The sequence below is a fragment of the Platalea leucorodia genome, assembly GCF_965183815.1.
Source record: "Platalea leucorodia genome assembly, chromosome: 8".
Classification (NCBI taxonomy): Eukaryota; Metazoa; Chordata; class Aves; order Pelecaniformes; family Threskiornithidae; genus Platalea; species Platalea leucorodia.
The window spans coordinates 27,405,069-27,425,632 of NC_138830.1; the positions used below are offsets into that span (position 1 = coordinate 27,405,069).

Here is a 20,564-nt window from a genome sequence, read left to right on the forward strand (position 1 = left end):
TTGTGATGATGTAGAAGGACATTTATCATCAACTTTTACTGGGATTTTCCACACAAAAACAAGCAGCAAGTATGAAAAAAAAGAAAATAAGATTTTGTCTAAGAAGGGAAGCCTACAAGGTGTCCGTGTGGACTTTACGCTGAAAGGAGAAATAAAACCTTTCATTTAGGGAAGGGAATTGGAGAGGGTGGGGTGGTTACTGACTGGCAAAAAAAGGCTTCACGGCCAAGTGTTTGTAGTAACAGAAAACCAGCCATGGCTTGATCTCTCCTGTATAAACAACATGAGCGTGAATGCACGTGTTTCTGTGCAGGGGGGGCAGGGGGGGGAATTAAAGCTTTCTTGTCAGAATTTTCCAATCTCAACTTACTAGTGTTTATTTGAACCCTAAAATTATCAAGTAGAAAAAACCCACCGGTATTCCTCACCAGGGAAGAAATAAAGCAGCAGTTGTTGTTCCACATCCTGTGTATTTGCTTGTTGTTTCTTGATGAAAACTGATGAGAGTCGAGTTTTGGGTCAGTTTTAGCACCAGGAATTATCTCAAAACTCAGCTTCGACAAAAGCAAGCAGAAAGTTTTCTCTCAGATATAATACAACCAGGTTTTATTTAAGTTCTCTCTTTTTCCCCCCCACACTGGCAAAAGTTCAGAGGGAGTTTAAAGTTTTGTAAACATTTTAACTACCCCTCTTCCCCCTTTTATGAATTTACAAAGCAAAGGAGACAGGGAGACCAGATTTGCAACAGTTCCAAGTCTCTCCATGCTATTGGATCCAAAAACTATATACAAGTCTGCAGCAGTCTCTGTATAGTTACTGTACATGTTTGGGGGCAGGGGGAAGAGAGAGGAGGAGGAGGGGAAGGTGACCCCAAAAAATGAATAAACCAAACAAAATAAAATCCAAAGCCAAACTGCTCTTCAGCAACTCGAACTGTTTTCTTTAGGCAGTGATGACAGAAAGACAGACACCTTTATACAACTCCACCAGAACTGTAGCGTATCTCCCTTGGCAGGTTATAACCCTCTGGGAACAGGAGATGGGACCAGGGGCTTGAAACTAAGTGCATTTGGCAGTTTTCGTTTTCCTTCTTTTGTGGTGCGTGCACGTGGGTGGGTGGAGAAGGGAAGGTGGTGTTAATCTTTCAGTGAGAGAGGAAGATTATGATTCCATAAATACCTAAACATTATGGATCGCAGTGAAGGTGTGTGAAGTAGTTTAAGGTGTAGAAGATAAGCAGGGCCATCATTGCACATAGCTTCGCCCTCCACAGTCTCTCTTCATGACAAAAGGGCATCTCTGCTCGTTAACCTAAGCACTGCTTGAAAGGACAACTAGCTAAGACTGCTGGAGTATATATCTGAAAGCCAGTGTTCACCCTCACCAAAGACTAAAGATCCACACAGTAAAGATCCTACTGTCTCTTAAACGAGACAAATTTGCAGGAAAATTGCTCAAAATAAACTGGTCCTAACCCTCCGAAGGTAGCATTTAAGGGATAAATTCAACCTGAAAGAAGAGATGCCGCCCCCCTTTTTTCCCAGAGCAGAAGTCCCCACTTGTCCAGGAAGGCTGGAGTATGCCGACGGGGAACTCCACCAGCTTCAGCATCACCACCTAATGAAGACAGACTCGAGCTTTCCCTCCAAAAATAATGTGCTGAGAAGGGCTGGCAGGGGGTGTGCAACTTCAAACCAACCCAAGCTAAACTGCGCCCGCCACCGCCCCTCTCCTGCTGTTGCCAGTTCTAAGGTTAGCTTATGAATGCAACTCCTGGCTTGGGAGAGCACCTCTTGCCCTGATGGAGCGCGGAAGTCAGTATCTGTGTGGCATTTTGGTTTTGACCAACATCTGTTAACCACAAACTCTCTCTCTCTCTCTCTCTCTCTCTCCATGACTGCACGTGTTGGATGTGGTAAGAGTAACCAGGAGAGGGAAGCAATGGTTTGCAGAATCCCAACTGATTTTTTTTCCAGGTATGTCAGCAGAAGAAATCACAGCACAGTGAAAGCTTGCTGCCCAAATCAGCCTTGTTGTGAACAAATCCTATCTCCCACCCTCCCAGGACTCTGAACAAAGTCCACTTGACTCTAGGCTGACGGTAGGAACAACGCCTGTGCAGTCCTGGGCAGAAAGGGTTTGCTGGGGCTAGAGGAAGCAGCCTGAGATGATTGATTCTGTGATTCACTGCAAGGCGAAGAAGAAGAAGAACGCATGGTGGAGAGTACTGTGTCCAAAACGGAGAATCCATGGTTAACAGATGCAGGAAAAGCCAGTTGATTTGCACATGCTCAGTAGTCTTCCAAAGTCTCTATTTCTCCCATATTGAGCCGCTCTGATGAGGCATTCACTGAAAACCCTGTAAACCAAAAAGGACTTGTGTTAAAAATCTGGATGTGGTATATTGCATTTGATGTAATACATCTGTTACATGCAGTAGCATGTAAATAAAGTGAATAATACATATCAAGTAAAAACTCAGGGGACATTCAGTAGGCTAGAGATATAATTACCCACACTGTTTTTTTTTTCCTTAATAAATCAAAGATAAACAATTGTATATTTAGGTAAGTATCACTTGGTCTTTGAAAAGAGATCAGCAGAAGACTGGTTTCAACTTTCATTTAAAAGATGTCATCTGCAGAGCAAGTATGAGGCACATCTAGGCACAGTGGCGACGTGGCTCAGCAACATCTTGGAAAGAGCACATCTGAGTCAACTGGTACTTGGAAGTGCCTGCCAGCACTGTACTTACATGGTCCAAGAGGTAGAAATGCACATTTTGTGAACTCGCAACCCAAGTGTGGAACCATGCTCAGGGGCTGTGAGCAATTCTACCCCTTAAAGTCTAAATACATGTACCTATGAAACCTAGCGGCAATTCCATATATTTCCATGCTTTTTTACATTCTTCTGATCTCAGGAGTACAACCTGAAAATGTACAAAGTTATATAGGGATATGCAGATGGCTCAAGATGCACCTAAACTTGTACCCAACCTTTTAACTGTAAGCGCTGAGGACATGATGCACATGAGAAGAGTGCGAGAAAAAGCAAAACCATTCTCTACATGGAAAAAATCCAATATATAATATGCAACTTTCCTTCTGAAATCCAATTTTTATGGTTGTAGCAACCCCATATGGAGTATGAGAAAAAGATAAGTTTTCCTGTGTGAGGCTACTAAACACAAATCTGACATGTCATTGTCTTGAGACTGCTATGTAGGCTTGTTCTGTGCTAGAAAACAAACCGCTTTTCACAGTCATTATCTTCAACACATAAAAACTGCGGCTCAGCAGGTTTAAGAAAATTGTTCTGGCTCCCTCTCGTGGCAGTATGTTACCTTAAAGGTTTTGGAATGATTTTGTAACAGGGTGTACTGATTTTTAAGAAGCTGCATGTGCTAGGTCTCTTACAGTTCCAACTTCTTAATTGTATTTAGTGATTTCTTCTTCACACAGATCAGACTCACTGGATTGGCATCTAGGGGTGGCATAAGTCAGGATTCCACTGAAGAGTTCAGTATACTTCAATGCAGAAATCGTTGATTTAATTGAAGAGTATTGATTTTTTTGAGAACAAAAAGGGAAGATAAAAAACGAAGGCAGGGCTCTCTAGGAGCCTTAAAAAAAAGCAGTGACTTCCAGGTGGTTAATACCAGACTGCTTTATACAAGCATGAGCTAAGTAGCACCAGCACAACAAATACTGGCCCAATGTGGCACCCTACTTTCTTTTTTATCACACACACAGTTTCTTTTTTATCACACACACAGTTTCTTTTTTATCACACACAGCACCAATGTGGACACATTTATTCTACAAGAATACTAGAGTGATGCATTACATCCCACACAATGCTCAATACTCATGTATTTACACGATGCCCTTGTATCTTAAAGGCCACTTTAAAGAAAACTTTCCATCAATGCTATAGGGGCTGGTTAACTACCATCCTCACATAAAAGTTAAGATAGGGGGGGGGGGGGGGGGGAAGAGGACTACTAACAATGTCATCATCTCCACCACCTCCAGTTGAAAACTTGTGACCACTTTTTCACTTTTTTTTCCTAAGATCTTTGACATCTTTTCTGACTAGGATGGTTAGCTCATGTAAAAAGGTAGGAAGGAATAAAGGCAAGCCTCAAAAGGCTGTTGAAGAAACAGAAAATGTGCTTTTCTTAAAAGAATGAATTAGCATTAATTCAATAAAATGGGCATAGGCTGACTCAAAAGAGGAAAGATAGTTTAACTGACATCCCTGAACTAGTTAAAGGTTTCTAGGTAATAACCAAGGTTTTTAAGAGGCCTTTTCATGAGCAAAAGTTCAACAAAAGTTTTCCATGAAACTGATACAGATTTTTTTAAATCATCGAATAATAATACTGAAACAAATTCTAAAGATGCTTCAACAACTACCTTTTCTGCTCAAATTCAATATTCCCATTTAAGGTTAACAAGAATTCTACACTCAAATACTACCCAAATTAAACACTAATTTCTAAAAATTAAAACCGACCTAACAAGCTGGGATCTGCGCGAACCATTTTCTGTTTCTTCTTTTTCTTCCCACTCTGCACAGCCTCAAAATTGGATTGCTGGTTGTTGCTCTGATTAGTCTGAAAGACCGAATGTAACGAACTGTGGTTCATCCCCCACACTGAATCCTAGAAAACAAAGCAAGTATGAGATTATAAAGTGCAATTATGTTTATTTACACCGAAACATTCAGAGAGCCCAAAGCACTTTCTACATCACGTGTGGCAGCACTAGCCACTGATGCAGCCATCCAACACATCCACCTCATCCTTCTAAAGCATATCCTGGATCAGCATGCTATTGATCTACAGCTGGCCTCAACTGTAGTTATAAAGGAAACTTGATTCTGCGGTAAGTATTTGAAATCTGCTTTATTCTCTGCATTTCACATGACCTGTAAAATCCTGCTCATCCTCCTATCAATCCAGCAGAAATGCAGACTCTTCAGACTCACATATAGTCTCTATACACTCCTAAGGACTGTAGCGAGTAAGGTTTACCTGTTGCTGCTGCTGTTGCCGCTGCTGACTGGCTTTCTGTTTGGCACGGCGCTCAAGAAACTGCTTGGCAAACTCCTTGGCCTCAGGAGTATCTCCAAGATAGGCTCTGATGTAATCATGGACCTCATAGGGAGACTCCACTTCCTTCAGGAAAGAAACAAACGTGGGAACTGCAAGAAGAAGGCAGACCATGAGGGAATGCATGTTGATGCGCCAACACAATCATGCAATAAAGACAAAATTTGGATTTCTGTTTCAAATATTTGCTAATCTAGTAATAGCAGCCATGGCAAACAGCTTGTCCTTTTAAGTTCCCTACAGTAAAGCCCTACGATGCAATGCTTCGTCTATTCTATAGTCAAGGCAAGGATAAGAAAGCCAGCTAATAGGATCAGAAGGAAAAATAAAATGACAATCCTAAGGGTATGTTAGCCTACCAGCTTTAGCCACTGCCACCTTTAAACCTCAAATTTAACGCCAGGCCCAAATGGAAAACACTCGCCTCACAGCTGTCATCTTTTTGTTATCAGTCTCTTTTTGGCTGAAGCACAACAGATCACACTCCACAGTGGCTGGCCTGAGCTGCAAGCACCTGAAGTTCAAAAGCTAGCTCGCTTGCAAGCCTTATTTACCATCTTTTTTTCTTTAGAATACCTTTGTTGCATTGAATTTTTTAGCATGGAGAAGGGCAAAGCAAATCACAAGCCAGGAAGACACCAGGACAACAGGCTGCCACCTGTGGCACAAAGTACCCTTGGAAGCATGGAAGCTCACTGCGGATGCGTGACCCACGACAGCACTGCAGAGTCTCAGCCTCTCCTCAGGCACCAGATGCAGCTAGTTATTTTATCACAGATGGAGCCAACAAGTTATTTCTAGTACCTCTCCTCTAAGAGGAGGGAAGCTGTGGTACTGCAGTTGTGTGAGGTATAATCCTGGCTCTTGGGGCAGCACTGGTTCCTCACTCGGGTTCAAGGGTCCCACAGAACCACAACTTTGCAGCATGAAGAACTTCACTTACATTCCTCCCCACCTCTTACCATCTAAGTTGTTGGCTGTGTTAAGTGCATGAAGCATTTGTTCACACCACTGGGTGAATCCATCCTGGGCTTTATTAACCCCCTGGAACAATTTCAACAGCTTCTCCTCTTCTTCCACCTTCTTGTTTTGTCTACTTGTAATACCTACAGATTTACTGAGATAAAGAAAACATATAATAAATTATAAATTACCAGACTTATCAACAATATAGTATATAGTACAGTGTTACAAGGATCACTAGTTTACAAGATGCAAACACTGTTTAAGAACCAACTAATTTTCCAAGTAGATGACAAAGTAAATTGTCAATGGTCACCTATTAGCTATTTTTGTTGTCAAAACAGATCCTGAGTGACACAGAAAAAAAAAAGGAAAACACAGGAAGATGTTATAACTCTAAGTGATCATCTCAGGAGTGGTAGCCTTTCTTTACAAAAAGCTCCGATTCCTACCTGAGGCTGGCATTGCTTTTGTTTTTATTGGTCGAGTTACGAGGTCCCACTTCCTTCACTGCATCATCCCAGAAACCCATGTTTGAGTTTTTGGTATCAGCATTACTCCAGATGCTACTGACTAGGTCAGATGCCCACTGGTTGCTGGGATTAGTGTTTAGGGAGCCCCACACTGAATTCCCAATGCTGGTGTGCAGGTTAGAGTGCTGTTGAAACATAACAAAGAGATCCTGGTTATTTGCACCAGACCTTGCAGAACAGTAATGAATAGAGAACTGTCACGTACCCTTTCCCTCTACATACCAATTAGATAAATACTGTACATACCGTAGTATTTCTGACTCTGTTTGGCTGCTGGTGCTGCTGTTGCTGCTGTTTCTGCATCTGCCTTGCCTCTTCCTGCTGTATCTCCAGCAGGGACTTGGTGGTGCCTGTTGGTTTGGTGACATTACCCCAGCCTGACAATTTTTGCTGCTGTTGCTGCTGCTGTTGCTGGAGGGCCTTCATTAGTTCGCGCTGCTGACGCCTTTGCTGTTGCATGCAAGACAAAAGTGCTTGTCCATACTTTCAGAAGACCATTACTATTCAAAGTCTAGCTGGAAAACTGATTTTAAACTGATTTCACTCTCTTCTGGGGGAATCTGGCTGACCTATTATTTTTTGAGCCGTTACAGTTCCTCCAAAAAGGCAGACATTAAGTAAGTAGTAAATGAAAATTGCTCATTAGCCTAGGACAGAATAAGGTTGGCTAATTATGATTGCAGCCCCAAATGCTTAGCTGGTCTTGTAGGAATACTTTCTCTCCTACCACCACTTGCCCCCCCCCCCCCCCCCCCGCCCCTTAAAATGCCCTGGTCTTATGCATATCTGCAAACAAATTACAGCATAAATGTGAAATAATTTTGTATTTTTTTGTGAACATATTATACTCCTGGGGTTAAAAGAAAAGGGTACAATTTCCCCTCCTCTCAGATATTTGTATTAAGAAGCTATGAAAACCTTCAAACAAGTACTTATTGAACCTATGCCTGAAAGACAGGATTTTACCTGAGTTATGCTATTTCAAGAAAACATTCCTCATCCTCACTATTCCTTCTGATCACTTAATTGACAGTTAAGCAGTCACAGAGTTGAGTCCACTCTAAAAAGTTACACTCTGTTAATCTATTTACCTCTTCTCGAAGCTGCCGTTCTCGTTCTTCTTCTAACTTTTGGATTTCTGCCAATGACAGTGTGGTCTGGGATTGGCAAGCTCCTGAATTTGATTGCTGACCCCATGTTGAAGATGAAGGGAGCTGGGCCAAAAAACCACATCATTAGGAATTACAAAACGTTTTAGAGAACACTGAAGTACAATCATGAAAAATCAGTATAAGCCCACAGCACAGGGGAAAAGGAAGATCACCTTTAAAGTTTAAGAAAACACTGGAAAGTATAAAATGGTATCATTAAGTATTAAAAAGTACACTCAAAATATAAACGGTATGTTTCTTTGAATTGGCCTCTGATGTATCATACTGTCAAAGACACAGTGTATCAAGAATAAGGTAATGCATAACTGCCTGAAAAACAGCAATCAATTTTGATTTCAAAAACTTCAGAAACTCCAAGCTTTAGAAACTTTGCACTGGCCTTTGCTCATGGCAGCAGAATAAACATCTGTACTCATCTGTGAATCCCTTTCCAGTACATTTCTATCAACTGAACCTTTTTCTTTTGTGTTTTGCAACTTACCGTCCTCTTGTTTCTCCCATCACTTTGAAAGTCAACTATTTACCCTCTTCCCTCTCCAGATAGTTCATCCTTCCCTGCTCTGTTCAAGCTAGTCTAGACAACCCTGAATCCAGCTGTGGTTTTACTTACTATACTGAACTGAAGGAGGAAGTTACACTGTAGAAACATTACCTTCATTTGTGCAAGTTGCTGCTGTTGCTGCTGTTGTTGCAGCCGTCGTAAAGCCTCCTGCTGCTGCTGCCTCTGTCTCATTATCTCTTTCTGGCGCTGGAGTTCCAGCTCCTTGCGCTTTCGCTCTTCTTCTTCGAGCCGCTGTCTGGCTGCCTCTTCTTCCATGCGTAGCCGACTTTCTTCAAGTCGCCGTTGAGCTTCCTCCTCTTCACGTGCCCACTTGGCAGCCTCCTCTTCCTTCCCAGGACATAAAGAAGAGTAAAGTCTAAGTAGGCTTAGGAAATCTAAATTACTTCCACTCTGTGGTATTGAGATCCTGACAGAACAGAGAGAGGCCTTTATATCTGTAATCTGTGCTGTTTAGGTTGTTCACTTACCCTTACATTTCTCAGAAAAGAAAGCCCAATTATATAGTCTATATCCCCTCAAATTATAAGATTCCCACTGCTCCACCAAGGGACTTGGAAGAGAATGACACCTCTCTAGTTCAGACTAGCTAATTTCACACCACTTTCCTTCTAGGAGTTGTGCACCTTTCAAGTCTGAGCTTCTATCTGCTTATACAACTTACAGTCCAGCACTGCTATACTTTCAATGGAATAAAACTTGACAGGAATAAAGGGAGAAGAGGTGTTGACATGAAGAAGAAAACAGATGACAAAGATGATGATGTTTACTGTTTTTAGTGAACACTAGAGTTGCAAAGGAAAAGATGCTTCTGCTAACAAAGTGAAATGGTAATCAATGTCTTACAAGGCAGGGCCCTGAAAAAGAAATTTTAAATAATAACTGGCAATTCTGAAACAGACCTGGAAGTTAATGTGAAGCCAATCATGTTTCAAGATTAGTTTCATTTAGGGACTGTGACAGTATCAATTAGGGGGCTGGAAGCTCAAGTTCGCCAATATGGACTTCTAAAGCTGACCCCAAGGGATAAAAATAACATTAATAGTAAGACAAGAAAAGGGAAGAAAAAAGCTGAAACTTTGATAGTGGGTATAGTCTTGGCATAGTACAGAAAGACTGGAAAAACTGGTTATCTCAGAAAATTCTATAGTAAAGGCTCAGAGAGTGACAATTCAAAACAAATTATTATTCTGGTACTGTACTCTACCTTTCTTTTGAAGAAAGGAGTAGAAATACCATGCTGCAGAGCTATTCTTAAGGCTCAAACATGAAGGAAAACACTTATTCAACACAAATCTCTTTTCCAAAGGGCAGATTGGACTGATTATTCCACCTGAAATCAGGATACAGGTAAACAACCTATTTTTCATTCACTTGATACTGTCTACAAGCTTTGCTTTCCTCCACCAAAACCGATGTTGTCTCAGGCACAGGTGCAAGTTTCAAAGCTTGTTCATCTGGCAGCCTCCATAATTAAATATAATAGGTCCCTTTTGCCGTTTTTCACCTGTTTACGAATTAACTCCTCTCGCTGCCGTCTTTCCTCCTCCTCTCTTCTTCTCTCTTCCAATCTTCTAAGTGCTTCCTCCTGTTGTTGCCGCTCCTCTTCCTCCCGCTGCCGCCTTAGTGCAATTTCCTGCTCTCGTTGTCGCCTCAGGGCTTCCTCCTGGAGTCGGGAAGAAAATATCAATCTATAAATGCTGTTTTATTGACGAACCGCATCAGAACACAGACTACAACATGGTCTGGCCAGCTAAATGACCTCAAGAAAAGCTCCTTTAGCTCCAAGCTAAGCACTACCAAAACAACTACATTAAACACTACAAACCCACGTGTTAACAAGTATTTTTATGGAATGTGCATCTCATACATAAATGAATTATTTTAATGAAAAAGGAAACACATGACATCATTGCCTATCTTTGGTTTTAAAAAGAATGGTGTTGAAATGAAAACAAAGGGTGAGACTCCTCTTTCCAACATGTACTAACTGTACTTGAACATATATATATATATATATTAATGTGTGGGTATCGTTAATTGCCTTTTTTTGGGTGTCAGCTATAAGTTGGAAGCTTTTCCTACTTATAGGAGTTTCTAAACACTGACTACTCAAGTGCACTACAAAACTCAAATCGCATCTCCAGACACCAGAAATAAGCTGAAGAAGGCCAGTGCACTTAAGGACATTGTGACCTTTGGAAGTCTCAGAGATGTGGAACTCAATGAAAGGGCTTTGACTGGGCTATTCCTATACTATTTAAATATTATGGGCAACGAAAGGTCAGTTGAGGGCTTTGATTTTGGGCTATCCCTAAATATTGAAACAGCATCCAATAAATTATGTTTTGCTTTCCAAGTAGCAAAATTGTTTACTTAACTCAAAAATAAAACATCAGCACCCTTTCCTACTGCTCTGAAGATCAACATAAACAGAAATTTTTCCATTCTGCTATTTACTTTTTGGAGGAATAGGGCATAACCAGCCTTCGGCTGGCTTCCTGTATATTGTTAAACGGGAGCACAAAGTGCAATTTTCCCCCAGTTCTGACTTTCCCTTGCATAAAATAACCTTGGTTTTTGCTGCCTTTTCTGATCTCTGAAGTCCAGAAACTGTATTGAGGCCACCCTGCTTTTCATCCCTTCTATTCTTCTCTCCATTTTCTGACTTACCCTACCAGGCTAACCTAAAGATGCTACCTTTTGGACAAGAACTTTTTTAAGCTTTCATAAATACGTTTTCCTTTTGAACAATCAGTACTGTGCAATTGTACTCTTAGAAGTTTTTTATAAGCAATACATTATTCACAGAATGAAGGGAGACTAATTGTGCAGCATGGACATAGATTTTGAACTCTGGTAAACCAAGGAAGTTAATTCTGAAACCTGAGACCCTTTTACTAAATCTGAGACCAAACCTTCATATACACACAGCATAGAGAAGCTGCAATACAGTTCACTGAACAACTGGACCAGGTTTCTCTCTGACAATGGCTAACTTCGGATGTCTACAATATAACTGTCAGTAGACAGAACATTTTTTTATATGCAATCCTATGGTACTGAAGAGGTGCTGGCTGCAAGCCAAGAAGTAATTCATATTCCTGTATATCACTTAAGTGGTTTAGTGCTAAACGTAAGTGCTGTAAGTGTTTTTCTTCCACCAGCTGGACATAAAACAGTAGCCTGTGAATCATTTTCTCATTAATCAAGTCCTTGATTTGTCATATTCACAAAAGCTTCAAGCACAACACACAACACCTAGATCATTTTGTTACCTGGGCCTGTAACTGAATTAATTGGACACATGCAGTCAAGTCACAATAATCAAGTGTCCCCAACAGAAGTGCTGAAAAATTTCTGCATGTTGTTTCTTTTGCTGAAGTCTATTGAGGAGGCTGGAGGTGTGCCAGGCTGTTTTGTTTGCCTAGAGACCACACACCAGGATCTCAGCTCAGGATGCCTAGCCACCAGCCAGGCTGGGGGGTGTTCGGCACTGGTCATTGACATAACACACAGTACCTGAGAGAGATGAACAAAGTCACCGAGGCCTCCTGTATGACAGCAGTTCATTGACATCTCTGCCCTGTGTTCCCTTTGGGAAATGAGGCTAGAACTGCCATTAACAAAACTGTAAGGATCTCTTTCTTGCTTGGGCATGCCAGGAGAGACACTGCTGAATGACAGTAATTTTTTTTTTTTTTTTTTAAAAAAAGGGGGCTTCTCTCCCCTAGAGAACTAAAGATGAACAGTGTTGTACCAACATGAGGAAAAAAATCTGCAAGATTATGAAAAGTTGGGAACTACATGGCTGATGTAATTCTTTTTTACTCCTCTTCACAGCTATAGAAAAGGTTGTCTTAATATTTATTTCTGTATCTTCTTATTATTCAATGTTTTTGTTTGAGCATGTGACCAAAAATATTCAAAGCTCTCCAGCTTTCTGCCACTGATGTGTATGGGAAACACTCATTCCTTCGGCTCTTACTGCTCCCATATTCATGGCTTCCTGCTCCAAGAGAATCCCGATATTCTTTACCATCTTTTCCAATAATTGTTTTCAAGCACACATATCTTGCGGTACAGACAACTTATTTCAGATCTTTTAAAAATACCTATAATATTGCAGAAAATCCTTAAGCAGCAAGCCTCATTTCAGTAGACTCTGGATTCTTAAATAAAATATGTAATTTTTTGCAGTTAGTAACACCTGCAATTCTGCTTGTTACTAGGGCTTGCAAATCTTTTAGTTTTGTGGATCTCATCTTTGAACCAGGTACTTTAAAGGGAGCACTGAAGATATAATTCAGAGAAAACAATTATTAGCTCATTATTCAACCTCAAATTTTGTTCCTGAAAGTGATCAATCATTACAAAATAGAAAATATCAGACCAGAAACAGAAAAGAAACACAGGAGCTACACAAGCTGGGCATTACTGTTTGCAATTCTACAGTGCAAATAATTGATGAAAACTATGAACAGAACTGGATTCAACATTTGGTATGACATTTCATCCTACAGAATTGAATTTCTATTAATTATTTTTTTTATTTAGAATTCACCATCAACAGCATATTTACTAACCTTATATACTAGTCTTTTATGCAGTATTACATCAAAAGCCTTCCTGAAGTCCAGGCAGATTAAGTCTACTGCTTCACCCCTCTCAGCTCTCACTGTCATCTCCTCAAAAGAAGTTAATCAAATTTGTTAAGCATCATCTCCTCTGTATAAATCCATGCTAATAAATCAGTTCATCCCTGATTCTACAATGCCTTCCAGTACAGAAGTCAGATTCAAATATTAAGACCATTTTTTTTTTAAATACAGAATACAATATTATTTTCTCTTTCCAGAGAAGTGCTTAAACTCTTTTGTTACCTTTTCAAAACATCACTGCTCAGAATTAAGCATTGTGGCAATTATTCCATTGGTATGAACTAAGATACTTGCTGTTACTGCTTTGTCAACCCCATTCTACTTCCTCCTTGTAAATAATTATTTGCAATGACATCTCAGAAAGGGAGAATCAGATTGTTTACTGTACAAATCCAAAGTGAACAAAACACTTTGGAATTTAATGGACATTTCTAAGAAGTTATACACAGTAGCAAAACTGTTAGTCTGAAAAGAAACAACCCAAGTCTATTTATTTGAAGCCACCATGGATGAAAAACATTGAGTTACCAGGTGATCAGCTGAAAAATTAGTTATTATTAAAACAGATCTAAAGCAACTTAACTCCAAAGTTAAACTTTTGAGTGTATTATTGCTTTAGTGATAGAGTAAAGCTTGAACTCAAGCATCAAAGGATGCTTTTCCACTGTATACCATAATGACTTGCTGTACACAAAGCAGATATATTAAAGCAAGGAGCCATTTATTTATAGACTTGATTCTTAAAGATACCATGAAAGCTAACTACATATCACACTGCAGTCTATTAAAAGAGATCTTCAGTGACAAAACCCAAACACTGAGTGAATTGAGGTCTATGACTAACAAATAAAACTAAAGATTCTAGAGGCTTCCTCAGAAATGTCTAAGTCCTTAAACCAGGAAATGTGCTTTACAACTGCCTACCTAAGCACACAGAAAATATTTTAAAGGACAAAATTATTTATTACTTTCACCTATTATTCATGTGCTACTTCACAGAGCATTTATTGACTAAACTCCTTAGTGAATAAGCTCAACAATGTGCTTGACCTTATCCTTCCCATGCAGAGTGAAAACTTTAACTTTCACTGTCTTTCCCTCCTACAACACTTAAGGAACAGTTAATCTTTCTTCCATACAGAATTCAGAAGTAAATGCTAGAAACGTCAAGCTAATAAAGTCTCCATTTTGTGTTCTTGTAAGATTAAGAACATACTACAACTCCTACATTCATTCTCCTACTGCAACACATACCATGTTATTCATTTTAACAAATCTGCTTTTCCAAACTACATCCCTTCCTTTCCCAAATATCAATTCAAGAAAATAAAGCTGATGCTTCTACGACATAACCCAGATAATCGTTTCTTAAAAAAAAAAAAATTTACTAAGAAAAACAGGGAAAAAATAAGCTGTTACATCACTTTTTTCCCCACTATAACCCTCTAAATTTTATTCCTTTGAAACACCTGCTCAAGATCCAGTCTACTCCAGAACATACCCTTATCAAAACACTAGACTGCATAAATGGTAATAAAGATTAAACATACAATAACTGGCCAACTAACTAAAGTCTAATATTGATACTAAGAAATTGGGAGGGAATATTCCACACGGAATAAAGCCTCTCGGCTCACAAACAGGAACCTATCTTGAAGTGAACCATCAAAGCCCATTTCTCAGATTGCAATTTGGGCTCTTAAACTTAAAATCAAGAACAGACGAATCATTTCATATACTCACATGAAAAATATTAGAACTGTCTTCATACACACCTACCAAAGATTAATTAGACCCCACAGGATTCTTAAAGTGAGTTTTATAAAGTATTAAAATTAATTAGAGGTGAACTGCATTGAGGAAACTCACTTGCTTCCTGCGGGCCAGTTCTTCTTCTTCCCGTCGTTTCCTCTCATCTTCCTGCTGCCTCCTAAGTAGCTCTTCTTGTTGCCTCCGAAGCTCCTCCTGCCTTTTCCTCTCCTCTTCCTCTCGTTTGGCCCTCATTTCCACTTCTCTCCTCTCTTGCTCTAGCTACAATTCACATAAAACTATACTCAGATGCAGGTAACGTATTCCTACACCATTTCTTAGGGCAACTCTGCTGAGATTATAGTAACAACATAACAGATGAAGCCTCTGACAGATGCACTCCCTTAATTGTAATTTTACCTATCAGCTGGCTGCCTACTGGGGTCAGATTCCTGAAGTAGTCTAGAACGATTTCTGACAATTTCTGTTTTGTAACAAGCACCAGTTCTCTAGTCAGTCTTTCTACATCAGCTCCTTAAAATAACCTCTGACTTTAGAAGCTAGTAGCGAGTTGCTTTGCAGTCATCATAAAATAATCCGTTTCAGGAAATGTACAGAATCATACAGGTTCAAACTTACAAAAATAAGTTAATACAAGAATAAGTGTGAAACAACCCTGACAAACAGGACTCTTACGATTCCCCAAACCAATTCTGGTGAAAAGATGCAAGGATTAAGAGAAAGACTACCTGCTCCTACTCAGGATTTAGCATGACAGCTCATGATGATCCCATTTTAAAAGAGAGGTGGCCAGTGAAGAGTTTTTAACCACAAGTGTAAAAAATATAACCACTACTTTAGAGATCACCAATACCTCCACAGCAATGGTTTCCAAACAGCAGTCCACAAGGATTTCATAACTGGTTTCTATAACCCATATTCATAATCTCTTTATGGTGTTTTCCATGAAAATCTAATCAAAATTGTACAGAGTGGCCTGAAGATTGAAGAGCTAATAGTCTTCCATCGGCTCAAGAAAAACAGTTACATTGCAGAACAGCAATTCCAACTTCTTACAGTACAAAACAGTTTCTGACCTTTGCAGCTTTGGCCTTCTCGAGCTGCTGAAGTTGTTCTAGAGCTGGTCCCTGAGCTGCAGTATCAATGGGGAGATCCCAGACACTGCTTCCTTCCCAGACTAGATAGTGAAGAAAACAAACATTGACAAGCAAAAATAAGCACATCAACAAAAAACAACTGAAAGGGGAAAATCTTGTGTATGCAGTTACTATATTTTATGAACTAAAATCATGACAATACATTAGTCTTAGTCAGTAGAGGGCCACTTTATCTTCCTGTAGAACAAGGCTTGTCCATTACTGAAGCAAGGCTGGGTTTCCTACAAAATTCTATACAAGAACCAGCTATTCAAACTCCTCCCATCAGAGCAGAACACCTTTATAATATAACACTCAGTCCCTTTGGATCAAGACTTCCTGCAACCATAGGAAAAATTACTATATTCTTCACAGCTCTCAAATGGAATTCAAACTGCAAGACAAAGTAGCCTGAACCAGATAAAAAAATACTGATGCAGAAATAATTTCCCCTAGCTAAGATGCTAGCTCTTAATCCATGAACTTTTCTTAACATATCTGACACACACTAAGCATCTTACCTGTAGGTTGTGAAGCTGACTGAAGTTCCCATATTGAGCCAGTGTCCGGCACTGACACAGACCTTGTAACAGGTGGCATCATGTTCTGTTCAGATATTCTGTAATACCAACAGGAAGAGTCAACATGCCACTTCCAGGGAGAGGAGTGCTCTGAACACGCATGAGATTCAGTAACTTGTAACATACTCCTTTCCTTCCACACCTCTATTTAAAACAAAAATATGATGTGGACAACACTACTTGCTTGCAGAGTTCTTGCTCATCTCATCCCTGCTGCCAAGTCAAGGACTAAGCCAGCTACTGCTACAGTTTTGCCTTTGCTGCTTATAGGCTAGTTTGAGGAACAAGCACCTAGGTACTGGCAGAACACAACTGGTAGAGCCATTCTGTTACCAGCAAAACAGATCTGTCAGAAAGGTGATTTCAACTACAAGATTTTCCTCCTTGATTTCATAAACATTCTTTGAGGTGAAGGCTACATATATGAAGAAGTATGCGACATCCTGCAACTGTTTCATATTCACACAATCTTTAAAATATGTAATGCTCAAATATAAGCAAACTTGAATAGGATGGACCACTGACAAGACTGTAATTATCATTATACACAAGTTATAGAGTATAGGAAGAATGGTGTTCAGTTCAAGTCTGGGCTAACTTACCTCATCTTCAGGGCCTGAAACTGCTGCAAGAGAATAGCGAGCTGCTGCTGCTGCTGGGATGAGAGGGCTGCCTTTTGCTGCTGAGCCAGCATCTGTGCATATTGTTGTCTTCAAAAGAGAAGCAGAGAATCACTGGTATTTGTTCACTTGCTTATTTATATAATGCTCAAGTTGCAGAAGTTGCGCACAGATTCATTCTCTGGGACTAATGCCCACTGACCTATATAATGTACGTGCTAAATACTAGAGGAAACCACAGAATGGGACCTTGGAAAGAATCAAAATACAAGAATACAAACTGGCCCACATGAGCAGAACCAAATTTCTCTTCACCCTCAACTACGTCAACTGGTTATTGCTGTCCAATGTTACTCTTATAAGCTGTGCAACACTACTTCCCTTTTTCTATAAGTTACATACAAATTGCTCAAATTAATCTGGCTTTGATGACTGCCCACCTATACAAATCAATCTCTTCCCCAGTATGTCAAGGCATCCTCTAGCACAGGGGCAGGCTCTTGCCTTATCAAATTGTAAGCTGACAATCAGTATTCAAAAATCATAATCATGGCACATGCTTTCAAAAAATCATAACCATGGCACATGCTTTCAAAAAAATCATAACCATGGCACATGCTTTCAGGACCCCTTGAACAAGTAGTCTATCTGATTGCTTTCTTTTCTCCAAGCTCCTACAAAACAAATTGTTAGGAACTGGCCAGAACCGAACAACTGACAACTCTGGCAAAAATGGATGACAAACTGCTTTTTCTAGCAGATACCTTCCACTAATCTTCAAAAAGCTGAGCAAGCAGACCAAAAATAAGTTCTGCCTTCTCCATCTCCAGTTCAAAAGACATGTAGCCTTCCCCTGACTCCAAAACATCCAAACTGCATTACAAGGATAGCTGGGATTCAGTTTGACCATAACAGCTACCTATATAGCAGGTCTCACCAAAGTAGCTGTGCATGACACCGAAAAAGACTCTGAAAAGTGTGCCTGAGGTAGCCACACTCTGTCCTAATCCTGTAGAGACTACTGAGCCTCTGGTGTTTGTGGAAGCAGGCTATTGCTGTTGGAGGTGAAGCACTCCCAGCCCCATTGCCCAAGGAAACAAATGACAAGCAGCTGAACCCAGATGATTAAAAATGCAGAGCAGAACACAGCCACTGGGAGATCTCTGGGACTGGCAGTCTTACTGTATTAAAAGATGCTGATATTGGAGGTGCTGCATTTGGATCAGGGCCAACTCTTGTTGTCTAGTCAGCCGCTCTTGGTCCAGCTCGCCCTATGTTTAGGAATAAAACATTCTATTTTAATAACATATATAACAACAGTAGTAGTATATTGCAAATGCAAGCAATGTAAAAGTTGCATTCTGAACTGAAAAGACAAAGAAAATAGAAAAAAACCTAGATGGAGATCAGCATTTACAAACAAAGCCTGTAGTATGGTGACTGTGAAATACACAGCACTTATATGTATCACAGGACCAAGCCTTCCAGCCACAGACATGACAAAATAAACATTTTTAAACTGAGTATTTTTTCTCCTCTTAAAAAGGTATTTTGACACAGGTTCAACTTTGGTGCTTGGAACATTGCAATTCCAAGACAGAGCAGTTGACATGTAAATAATTCAGTTTCCACTTGTTACAGGACTATTTGAATACTGTAACTGTCACATAATTACCAGATGTGGAAGTGGTGCTGGACCTGGTGTGAAGGGAACCCTGCCCCACATTTTCATGATGTCTCCCAGCGGCTGGAAAGTCTCATCACAGGCTCTCTTAACCAGCAGTGACATAGTAAAGTATCCAGCCTGGAACCACTCTGCCATCTCCTGATTACTGAAAGGACCTGAAACAACACCAACCAATACACATGGCGGGGAAGGGGAAGTAAGGCCAAGTTAAGCATACCGGAAACAAAGAGCGTGGTGCTTGTTGAAGTAACGCAGTACCTAGCGTTCCTGTCCGTCTCATCCAGTTGTCTGGACAGATAGTACATTCAAGGCTGGAGTGTCAATGCACATATCTAGGTCTTTACAGTGGCTATAGCATTCCCCTAGATAGTCTTTATTGAAAAGTGCATGACTGCTTTTACCATGCATTGGAGGGAGACGAGTCAGCTCTGAGATGAAAGCCAAGCAGCCATGGTGGTGTGGAGCTTGGTCCAGCTAATACACACCCTGCCCTCCTGCAAAGCTCACTACTTCAGGCTCAGCATCAGGCTGACAACAGTTGCAATTTCCAGTTTGGACCTCAGGAGCATCCGCTAGCCGACACTGCTAAAAGCACAAGCACTACTTTCCCCACATACACGGCACAGATAATTAAACAATCTTAGCCTGTTTCAACTCTTGCCTTCAAATCAGAGGAACTGATATGTTTTATATAAGTTTTCCTTCTGGAACTTAGCAGATGAGCAGATCCACCTCTGAGTGCAAGATTCCATTTTTTAAGATAATGAGGAAACCAGTTTCTCTTTTCCTTTCTCAAAAAGCTACACTTCTCTTCCTTTTTCCTGAGAAAGATTTCAGTCTCTCCCTTCAAAGGAGGACTCCTATACTAATTTTACATGGACAAAAAGCCAGTATAAAAAAAAAAAAAAAAAGGTTATTTAACTGAGTAAGAACCACATAAATACAATTTTTGCAAAAATATCTTCTGAAAAGCAAGAATATTCAGTAATTCTTGCCTTCTCTGTAAAAGTCTCTTTAGAAGGTAATTCCTCCCAGAGAATATGAAACCACAAGAGGTATCCCAAGAAAAAGTTACGTGGGTGTGTATTTCTGAAGGTCACATTCAAGGAAGTTCTTATTCCAATGAAAAACTGTTAGACTGTCACTGAGCAATAAACACCCAGCAGCAACTAACATACAGTTTGAAGCACACTGAGCAAATAAAAACACTTTATGGTTAATATCCTTTAAACTTAAAGGGGTGAGAAGAAAACCCTAAAGATGTGAAATACCTGCAGACAAGAGACTGGCACAGATCCCACAAATAACACCCCCGCAAATCCTACTAGAGTCATTCACACTAAACAGCATTAGCAACTACTACTTAGTGAAGTACAGCAAGTAAGGAACTCACTGCTTAATTGCATTTTTGGGAAGCAGCTAAGCAGCTGCTAAAACAGAGCCCTGAGACCTTCAAAAGAAAAGTACCTTCTGAAAGCAAAGATGCAAGTATTATACAAAAGGCCTGTTTCTACTTTCATTGGAAAAAAAAAGATTTCTTAAGCAAAAACTGCAAGCATGAAACGGTTGGTATTATATGAACTAACAATGCACTGGCTGCAAGTACAATTTAAATTGAGATTATGTGTGAGCACTGGTTTGTGAAAACTTCTTTTCTCTTTGCTCTAGGTTCTAAACAAATTATCCTTTCTTGAATACTCTATGTCTTCGGGCTGAGACTAGAAAGCTCATTTCAATGTTTCTCATGGATTCCTCAACAAGCT

General features: G+C 40.0%; 1 protein-coding gene across 3 annotated transcripts in view; it reads right to left on the reverse strand.

Moving 5' to 3' along the window:
* Positions 1-2,220: 2,220 nt before the first annotated feature.
* GIGYF2 (GRB10 interacting GYF protein 2) overlaps positions 2,221-20,564 on the reverse strand; it is a 78,017-nt gene continuing 59,673 nt past the window's right edge. For all 3 annotated transcript variants that reach the window (XM_082320519.1, XM_082320518.1, XM_082320517.1), the window contains exons 14-28: positions 18,790-18,956; positions 18,297-18,385; positions 17,097-17,204; positions 16,435-16,532; positions 15,854-15,954; positions 14,877-15,038; positions 9,854-10,012; positions 8,440-8,676; positions 7,707-7,829; positions 6,862-7,065; positions 6,535-6,740; positions 6,082-6,236; positions 5,042-5,211; positions 4,522-4,669; positions 2,221-2,359 (exon numbers count right to left, since the gene is read on the reverse strand). In XM_082320519.1, coding sequence (XP_082176645.1) covers positions 2,292-2,359; positions 4,522-4,669; positions 5,042-5,211; positions 6,082-6,236; positions 6,535-6,740; positions 6,862-7,065; positions 7,707-7,829; positions 8,440-8,676; positions 9,854-10,012; positions 14,877-15,038; positions 15,854-15,954; positions 16,435-16,532; positions 17,097-17,204; positions 18,297-18,385; positions 18,790-18,956 — 2,195 coding nt within the window. In that variant the 3' untranslated portion in view covers positions 2,221-2,291. The remainder of the gene's footprint in view (positions 2,360-4,521; positions 4,670-5,041; positions 5,212-6,081; positions 6,237-6,534; positions 6,741-6,861; positions 7,066-7,706; positions 7,830-8,439; positions 8,677-9,853; positions 10,013-14,876; positions 15,039-15,853; positions 15,955-16,434; positions 16,533-17,096; positions 17,205-18,296; positions 18,386-18,789; positions 18,957-20,564) is intronic.